The 10000-nt window shown below is 38.8% G+C and overlaps 1 protein-coding gene across 2 annotated transcripts in view; it reads right to left on the bottom strand.

The window, feature by feature from the left end:
* The window catches only part of LOC138006162 (protein DD3-3-like), a 5844-nt gene extending 33 nt beyond the window's left edge, over positions 1-5811 (bottom strand). Inside the window, exons 1-11 of one of the 2 annotated variants that reach the window (XM_068852313.1) lie at positions 5681-5811; positions 5541-5578; positions 5154-5311; positions 4923-5006; positions 4114-4441; positions 3618-3836; positions 3114-3537; positions 2450-2506; positions 1709-1986; positions 1426-1470; positions 1-485 (exon numbers count right to left, since the gene is read on the bottom strand). The exon at positions 1-485 is cut by the window's left edge and continues 33 nt beyond it. In XM_068852313.1, coding sequence (XP_068708414.1) covers positions 169-485; positions 1426-1470; positions 1709-1986; positions 2450-2506; positions 3114-3537; positions 3618-3836; positions 4114-4441; positions 4923-5006; positions 5154-5311; positions 5541-5562 — 1932 coding nt within the window. In that variant the 5' untranslated portion in view covers positions 5563-5578; positions 5681-5811 and the 3' untranslated portion in view covers positions 1-168. The remainder of the gene's footprint in view (positions 486-1425; positions 1471-1708; positions 1987-2449; positions 2507-3113; positions 3538-3617; positions 3837-4113; positions 4442-4922; positions 5007-5153; positions 5312-5540; positions 5579-5680) is intronic. The other variant, XM_068852314.1, reaches the window with a different exon arrangement.
* Positions 5812-10000: the final 4189 nt, after the last annotated feature.

The raw sequence follows: 10000 nt of genomic DNA, 5'->3' as shown, positions 1-10000 counted from the left end.
AACACCTTAATGAATGAAAATGAAATACAACCATTGCTACAATGTAGCGAACTAAAGCCGCTTAAATGCCCTTAATTCCTCGTTTTATTTTACCATAAAAAGCCCAAAATCTGAAAAACCAACACCATTAACACCAAAAACTCAGTTACAGCATGCAATGTTCAATCACTATTGAGGTTCGGTGACAGTGATCTGACCAATGTGACGACGATTGGAGAAATTGTTATTGCGCGTGCTCATGTAACAGAACTCCCCAGGTTTCTTGATGCGGAAGCACGGTGGGTTGCAGGAGGCTGGGGCATTGTTCAGTTGAGGGTCCAACGTTTTGTCATGCGCTAAACACCCCCTGTTGAGGTGAAGATTCAAATTGTAGCTGTCAAATCCTTCCACGTGGTCAACAACATCAAGAGGGAGCCTGGAACAAGATTTCGGCGCCAGAGTTTTGCACCCTTCCTTAATCCAACATACGTTTGTGCGATCTGTACCTAAATGTAAAAACAAAATTATGAGTAAAATTAGCCAGTCGATAGCCAGTGTCAAACTGCCGACATGTTATGTCTCCGACGTTGAGCAAGTGGCAACTTACTGAATAGTAAGATGATAACTTGTCTGAAGGGACTTCGTAAAATTAGTTATAAAATGACTAATTTTTCGTTTCGTCATATTTCTTCCAGTTAGCTCAGCAAGTCTCAACCTTGTGTACTTGCTTTCAAACTGATGTCCAAACTGGGTTATTTATCCCTGAACAGGGAAACAATTCAGTTTGTGAGCGAAAGTTCAAATGTGTAGAAGTATAGTGGAGTAATATTGCAAAAAATCTTATTTCAGCTGAAGGCTCTTTTTGGGATTCACAAAATTTTAAAGTAAGTTAGAAAAAGAGATTGAAAAGGTAAATACTTAATACCTGCAGATCAGTGGTTGAAAATGACAAATACTTTTGTCTCTTTAAGACAAAATTTTCCGCAAGTAACAGTGTCTTTTGTACGAAAGAAGTTTGTCATAAAGAACGAGCGCGAAGTAGATTTTACGAAAACAAATACATCGCTATCAGTTATTCGTATTTAAACTCGTTTCCTCATGGGTGTAATGATCTAAGCCGCACCTGCCGAGCAAGAGTCTGGTATTAAGGAAATTTATAAAGATTTAATCATCCGCCGTCGTTTAGGCGTGATTCCTTCTTTCTTCACCAGCTGTTGTGTGACTGGTATTGTTAATGTATGGCATTCTTCAAAAATTCTCGAGGCTAAACCTGCTCATTTTTTTCAAGAAAGTTGATGGGTGAAATGCCGATGAAATGACGCATGCTCAGGCTCTGCGTCTATTTTTTTTTTGTCATCCAGGGTCATTACAGTAACATATGCGTGACCTGGCCCTCATTTGTGTTACTGAGAATGATTGTGATAAATATGTCCAGAATTTTCTCACCAGCTGTTCCTTGTCCATCATAGTGCTGAGGATTGTTGTTTGAACCTTAAAAACAAAGTAAATAGCTAAATATTTTTTGCTGCAGCATTGGCTTAAAATGAAATTCATATGTCTGTACAATAAGAATTTGCAAGTTAATGTGTATGAGAATTGAGGAAAGTGTAAAACAAAAGGATATAACGACAGATGAAATTGAATTTCTCGTTTAAATTCAGCTAATATTTTTGTTGAAAGCGAAGCTTGGTTTCAATTCAACATGCAAGATAAAGGCTTTTCCTCATACCAGACCAGACAAAGCACACAATTTCCTCTGTTGTGACAGTGATGTGTTCAGGAAAAAAGCGATATTCCATGGCAGGATAGGTCTGAACAATGTTTCCTCTTTTTCCAATCCCCCCGATGTAGCGAATGGTACGATGCTGGTGTTCCGGAAGTATTTTTCGCGGTTTAAGGAGGATCACATGACTTCTGTCTTGGAAGGTTCTCCCAACCTGCGCGGTGTTCAAAGCTAGTTGTAGCTTTGTTTTATCAACGGAATTTGTTGTCGGGTTATTTTCGAGTCTGTAAATACAATGTCAAACGTCACACAATGCTCTAAGCGCTGCACTGAAATGTGTAAAGGCTAAAATTTGGAATGATTGAGGAGTAGCCCTACATTGTAAAAGAAAATGGCCCAGAGAGGAGTCATGGAGAGAATTACCCTCATAATTTTCTACGAACCGTTATTCGAACCGTATTTTTTCTTTAACAAACATATTTCATTTCGGTTGAAAACTGGCGCAGGGCTGGTTTATATTTGAATTATGTATTAAAATAAATTCCTCTTTACTCGGCCAAGCAATACCTTTCATTCTAAATTGGTTCAGTGTTTCCCTCTTTAACTTGCGCTGTCAACTTTACTTAGATTTCCTTGTGTTGATTCCGACAAAAGGTAGCCAGATTTAGAGCATGTATCTGGCAATTTTTTTCAAAAGTCCTGAGTAAGTCAAGAAACAATGCAAGAGAACAATATATCGACACCTACTTGTAATTATGAGAAGCATTGTATTCCCTTGGCACGTCATCAGTTGTGATGTTGTATCTAGAAAAGCATCAGTTATTTTCTGTCAGTATACCAAAACATGGTCGGAAATTGAATCGTTCACTCTCGATTTTGTCTCTTCGGCTGCTCGAAGGTGAGTAGTAATGTACTTGCTAATCAGTTCTGAACCAGTCAATCAGCGAGCGCGAAAAGCACTATTCATCTCTGTGGTATACGCTAATTGATATGATTTGAAGACGGTACAAACTGATCTAGCTTTTGGAAATTTATCCAGTCCTGTCACTATCTTGCTTAAGAATTTTAAATACCTGGAGGAGCTAATAGATTGTGATTTCCCATTGAAAAATAGGATCCAAAATATTAAACTCTTACATACATTCCTGTCACGGCGTTTTCATAGACCGATTTATTTTTAGATTGAATTTCCCACAAATGAGACTCCCACAGGAACCTGATGACCAATCCCAGGAAACTAACTTGATGTCATAGTGTCACTGAACGTGAACTGCCTTTGTTGTTTTGCAGCAAAGGTAGTCCAAAAATAGATCGGTCTGTAAAAATGCCTTGACATAGGCTTAGTATGGGAGTTGTCGCTCCTACTCATGGGCTCCTGTCTTAAAAGAAAAAAAAATTTCATCTTCCTTACCGTATCCGTATGACACAACGTTGTGTCGTGTTAGATGGAAAGCAAGGGACCTTCCATTTGTAAGAAGAAAACTTTCCTTCCATGTTGATTCCGTTGTGGTTGACGACAGTAGATGGAGCGTATATCACGTCAGGAGGTCTGTGAAGAAGAACATACTGATTCTTGTTGTCACATCCTTGTGAGATCTTGTGTGCCTCGTAGGGTACGCCTTTTGCCAGCTTCATGTCATCTACTCCTTCGCAAGTGCTTAATACTCCAGCAGTCCTCTCCAAGTAATTAGTGATAAATCTTGTCCAAGTTCCTTTAGCCGCTTTACACTTGTCCTTGGTGATATATTTGGCAACACATTTTTCAGAAGCAACACCGTGGATGTCTGGGGGGCAGTCAGTGTGATCTTTTAGCCCTTTTGGCATAATGCACATGTCTGAAAAGGAGAGTAAGAAGTAAGTACCGGAAGAGGGGAGACAATCAGTAAGAACGAGTTTTGCAGATAAAATGTCTTACATTTGATCCCATAGTTAGGGCTATTAACATATTCCTTCATCAGCTCCTTAGTCTTTTCATCGCTGACAAGGATAGCAATGTCCTTCCATGGTGTGGGTCCCCAGTATGGATAGTAATCGCGTTCTTCGGGGACTTCCATGCCCCTTGCGGTACCTTGTCTATTCTGCCTTGTGTAAATTGATCTATCGCCATCAAGCTTTTGGTCAGCGGTGAACAAACCTGTAAGCAATAAAAAAACGTTATCTTTTAAAGGACAGATCGATTCCCGATAAAACAATTTATTTCCGCAGATTTTGTGTTTTGAAGTACAAATTTTCTTGAATTGTTCCATGCCTTTATACTTTTATGATTTGTAAGATTGTTGCATTAGTAAACGTTCCCCTTGGGTAAAGACGTCATAAATACTAAACTAAGACTGATCAATAGAGACAAAGAAAGAGAGGAAAGAGAGAGAGAGAGAGAGAGAGAGAGAGAGAGAGAGCGAGAGCAATCTAACCTTTATTTCTATCTCTGCGATAGTAAGCTTGATAGTAATTGTATGGCTCATGAAGTCCATATTGTTTCGAAACTTGACTTCTCTCATGAGACTGGTCGGCAAATATGTTAGCCGTGATTGTTTCACCATTTCGAATGGTATGATATTCAAAGTCTGTAGTCGCATCACCAGTGGGCATCTTGCCTTCCGGGAACGGTTGGCACATGTATTGTAAGATAACTTGTGTTTCCACCCTGTCGTCAGTTCTTGGTCCTGTTCCATGTTGATTTGTCCACATAATGTCCACTTCAGTTTTCGAATGAGAGGAGCATCCACTCATGTAAAATTCCTAAAAAAAAACCAACACATTAAATTACTTACCTTTGTTCGTTTTTTTTTTTGGATGGTTTTTACCAGTTAATAGTAAATTTAAGATATAATTTCGGGAAGAAAAGAGAAAGTACTGTGCGTTAAAATTATTGGAAGTAACGATTGATAGTTTCAGGATGATACTAATTTCAATAGCTACATAGCTAATAAAACATAGGAAATAATCAAATACGTGACGCCATGCACGTCTAATAAGGTATTTGCTTAAAAAGGGTAAGGCAGCTTACACGCCCGATGATCCGCTCCACGGGAGCCTCTCGCGGTTTCTGTGGCGTAACTAAAACGGGTGTTTCCCCCTGTCGGGGTTTGGTCCTTAGGGTTCTGACCAGGATTACAACCCACAGACTATATGGCCATCTCCTCCCATACTCTGCATGACACTCTAGAATTATACATGTTACAAGCCAACCTAATAGCACCTAAGGAGTGCCTTGCATTACCATTGGTTCTTGTCTGCTCTCAGCGATAGGGTCTTCGGGGTTATCATATTTTTCACCCACATTGTATCCGCACTTGTCATTGTTCTTAAAGGAAAGAAAAAGGGATTAGTGTTTTATTCAGAAGCTCTGAATCTACTAAGAAAGAAGAAGGGTGGGCTGAATTGAGGTAAAACATAGGTAAACCAGATTTCTGCCTAAGAAGGTTTGATTGCTCTCCCTTAGGCGACCTACCTGTGAATCAAAGAGTCTGGCATTGTTTTGCACATTCTCCTTAGCGCCATTCAAGCGATTGTTGGATCCAGGCGGGAAATGCATGTATAAATCTGACATGCAAGGTCCCATCTGAACAGCAACAAGGCAGACCAAAATCAATAGTTTGCGGCTCATGTCTGGTTCAATTGAAAGAAATAAACCATAAAATTATTAAGGTGAATTTGCGGAGTTGATGGTTTTTTGGTCTATTCTGTGGAGAAGAAAGCTTTTTTGAGCTCTTACTAAGTCGTTTCAGAATACTAGAAAACGAAAATTTCTTGCGATAGATGTATACCATAAACGTAATTATGAATAACATAAAAGAAATTGCAATTCAATGTCATGATTTGCTTACAGCGTATTTACCTAGAGGTCCTATGTGATGCATGGAAAGGGTTCGTGTTCTGCGTAACCAAAGAGGGTAAAAGGAAACATTTCATTGCTGATCACAGCAAGAAAAATATGAACTAAGTTGTTGTACTAAGATAAAATAAGACGTTCCTTACCTTATATTTTTCTGCCCTAAATTGGTTTAAACTGGAACTGCTAAAACGTTGACTGAATTTAAAAAGTTCTAGAACTGATCTTAACTGTCTCCAACTCCTCTGCAATCTGCTCACCTAGCTCTCAGCCAGAACTGTTATGAGCAAAACATCCAGAAAGGGCAATGTTTCCATTGGTTGCTGTTGACATTATGAGCTCGCTGATTTATTGCGCTGAGGAAATTTCTTGGAGAATCTCATTGGCCAATGAACAAACTTTATTTGTTTGTGTTCGCAGTTGTATTTTCAGGATGTTTCTTTAATTTTTCGTTTCCTCTACCATGGCAATGGCAATTTCTATGAAAAGAACTCAGGAACTGGCCAAGGCAAAGTATGCCACTGATATATGGAAAGGGAAATATACGAATCGCGTGCTGTGTTATTCATAGAAACTTTGCATCGTGAATAATATGTAAAGAAAAGTGCTTTTCGTGTAATTTATTGCACTGACACGACTTTAGTTCAGACTTCGTTTATTGCAGATTGATGTTCATATCCCTATTTCATCTTCGCACTGGTTTGCACACGCGAATCATTCATTAGAAAATGAATTACTAGAATATAGCGCTGGTAAAGAAAGCTTTTAAATGCACCGTGCATCCTATTTTCTCTTTTTCGTGTGTCCTCTTCTGGCGAAATTTTCTCTTCCTACGTTAGGTGATTTCCATAAATTATTTGAGCTTCTCTATGATGAAATTGTGCGTTGTAGTCATGGAAACTCTTTTTCTGAGTAAAGAATTGGCTCCCAGCAACTTTCACGGGGAGTGTTTGGTAATTGCCCTGAACTGAGTTATGGCTACGCCGAGTTTGTATGAAACAATATGACAGAACAACTCGCCAATAGATCCTAGTTTGCCCAAACAAATACACGTTATTATCGAATGATCAAATTTTTGCCCTTCAGGATGTTGAATGTGTATTTTGTTTTCTTTTTAAATCGTAGAAAGTCTTTGCTGGGCCAGTCAAGAACCAACAACGCCATACCGTGAACTGGTTCATAAAATGTATCTCATATTCTAATACTTGGAAAAGTAATTGGAATTTTTTTTAATTAGACGTTTACGAGCACAAACGAAGTTTGTGTAATGTAAACTGATTTGGAAACAATTTCTAAATACAAAACGAAAATAGACTGTTTATATTCTGCTGTAGATACCCAAAGGAAAAATAATTAGATGACACTGAAAATGCATCTCAAGGAAGGAATTTCCATTTTTGATTCGGAAGAAAAATCTCTTAGACGTTTGATTCTTTTAAAACAAGCTGATAAGACTATGCAGAAGATTTTAATTGAATCAATAATAAAAAATAATTGAATGATTGTGATCGGAAGCCCGAACTAAGTCAGTGATATATTGCATCTCAATGTCTCGGGGAAACAAGTCAATCATGATTCTCCGAGCGATATTCACATTCAGTATTATCTCATGATCAGCTTGTTTGTTGGTAAAGTATTCACTGCATTCTAGTGTCTGCCATTCCGTAAATCAAAGGGAAGAGAACTCGGGAAATGATCAACGCTTGCTGCTCTCAAGATAAACCTTACTTCAGTGTACCGACGCAGCACCACAGTTTCTTTAGAAACTACCCCTTACTTCAGTGTAATATGCCGAGAGCAGTGTTTTCTGAGTAATTGATGACGACTGACGATGTTCTCCCATTGTCTCTTTGCTCTTTGAACACTATCACTGAACTTGTGTGCGCCAATCTCAGCACCCATAGCGCTTTAAAGCAATAGAACACATTTTCCGGGCTCTATAAAGTGTTGAAGCCACGCACGATGTTGCAAAAACGCCTTTCCGAGTCCGAGTCCTGGTGTCATTTATGTTCTGAAGAGTCATGTAATAAAGTAAGAAAGTTTGAAGGTTGTTATTGGAAAACATCGCTGTTCGATGAACCGCTGAAGATGTCACATTTTTGGGTTTACGCCAATAGTTTTCCTTTTTCCTTTTTTATCAGAATTTGAGACTGAAGCGTCGTTTGTCGCCGTTTGAATTATACAGACGTGCGTGGCCTTTTTTTCATCATATAGTTTATAAGCTGATTTAAAGGTTATGACGGGGTGGCTCGCCTGCGAAAACAAACTCCTGTAAATTTCTCCTTTAAGATGATGTATATTATGGTCTGTAAATATATATGGCAGACCTCTTTGCAGGCTGTTGAAGTTGACCTTCGTTTTACCTCTGCAAAAAAGACGCAAAATACCTAGTCTCAACGGGTCACAATCCAGACTTAAAAGTAACAGCATAACAAGAAGTTTATATATTAAAAAAATATCAAGACCATCTGCTATAACACAAATGGATAGCGTAGAACGCAAGGGCTGATTGGCTTCTCAAACTCCGAATATCCTGTGCTATTTACCTCCGAGCAACTCGGGAAAAAATGGCGTCCCGATTTGCATCCGTGACAAGTGAAGAAAACATCCAAATTAATTTTTTTGTGCTGTATATTATGTCACCGTTTTAGTATACTAAAGCAACTATTCACCTCAGTGTTGGTGGCTAGAAATGGATATTTACCGCTAACCACCTCCACTTCGAGCGCATGAGGTATAAAATGCCCTCCGTTTCCTGTTTTCCGTGTGACATTAGTGCATGCAAATTTATGCTTGCATACATTTACAGACTGCAACTTTACATGGGGCGGGGGGTAGGGCATTATTCAAAACAATTAATAGCTGCTGAAAAATGAATTGTTGAGTCAGAAAAATTAATAGAAAGACTTGAAAAGAAGTATTAGAGTCTTAAAATGTATGTATGCTTGGAATATCAGTCCATTTTGCATGACAAAATAAACAGTGCGTGTTTGAAGAAATCAACTATCCCTCCCATGTTTCAAGCCCTAAAGTAGACTTGCCACAATTCCACCTCACGAGAATCTCGGGAGAAAATGTTTTGGCGAGCGAAGCGTGATTTTTCGGACGCGAATCTACACTAGACGAAGGACTTTTGAAATTCTAGCCCTTAAGATGTGTCATTTTGTCTTGGATGTGCATGGTCGCGCCCGAGTCATCGCATCTTGACTGTTCAAACTTTGTGATTGTAGTCGCGGTCCTACGGCCTGGGTCGTACGGATCGAGCTGTTAGAATCATAGGCAGCCCAAGCTCGCGTCATTACAGACAGCCGTTGTAAGACTTTGTATGAGAAATAAAATACAGTCGATTATAAAGCCTAAAAAATGCTCAATTTAACGTTCCTTCAATAAAATGAATCAAAATGACTCACCTCTGGTGTATTCCTTTGCCTTTTGGAGTTCATTTCACAGTTTCGCGAAGTCCGTGTTTTCAATGTCGAACATTGAAAACACGGACTTCGCGATCGAAACTGTGAAATGAACTCTAAAATCGACTGTATTTTATTTCCCATACAAAGTCTTACAACGGCTGTCTGTAATGACGCGAGCTTGGGCTGCCTATGTTAGAATAAATCTTTTTCAATTGTGGAGCCAAAGGTAAGTTGTTGACATTAAAGACAAAATTATATATATATTTTCTAATTTGTTTTACAATAAACACTTTGCACGAGAGCGGGGATCGACATAAAGGTCATTCAAACCGATCTCCATCAACATGCCGGTCATCTCAGCTCTTAGTGATCTTTGAGAACCTTAGAGCAGCTTTGAGCGAAACTGAGAATACCTTAGAAAAACGGATCCGACCTTTAGCAATCTGAACTGTTCTTAGAGCTACTGCTATTGTCAGTATGGGCATGCGACGAAGTTAAAACAGGGAATTCTTTCAACAATACAGACTAGTCGTTGATATGCATTCTGTTTATTTGGTAACAAAGGAATTTAGAGGATGCTTCAAGGGGAAATTCTGGTCTTCTGTCTTACTTTTGTTTTACTTAGAGGCCATTTATTTGCCAGTATTGAAAAGTTTGGTTCACATTTATGAAATGTAACGAATTATCATCTGTGGCTTTAAAAAGATCTATTTGTATCGCTTTTACATTCCTGAGTTAATTCGACTCGCAAATGACGTACAAACAACCCAGGTCCAGGAATTGTTGATCCAACTAAAACTATTGCCGCACCATACAGTCAAGGTAATGTTAAAGTATTTGGTACGGCAAACGCAGGCACACAACGTGTGGCAATGTCTCTGTCGGCACTTGTTTAAAATTTCCGGAATCCACTAACCTCTTCAGCTGACTTGGTTCAAATTATAAACATTGCATTGGGAATAATATGTATTCAGCTTTGTCACAATCATGCAAACAGGGACTCCTATTTTTGACAGATTTGCCTGTTATGGTTATAACTTAAGCTACATTAATTAT

Source organism: Montipora foliosa, chromosome 6 (genome assembly GCF_036669935.1).
Source record: "Montipora foliosa isolate CH-2021 chromosome 6, ASM3666993v2, whole genome shotgun sequence".
NCBI classification, from domain to species: Eukaryota; Metazoa; Cnidaria; class Anthozoa; order Scleractinia; family Acroporidae; genus Montipora; species Montipora foliosa.
This window is presented reverse-complemented; position numbering and strand designations above follow the sequence as displayed.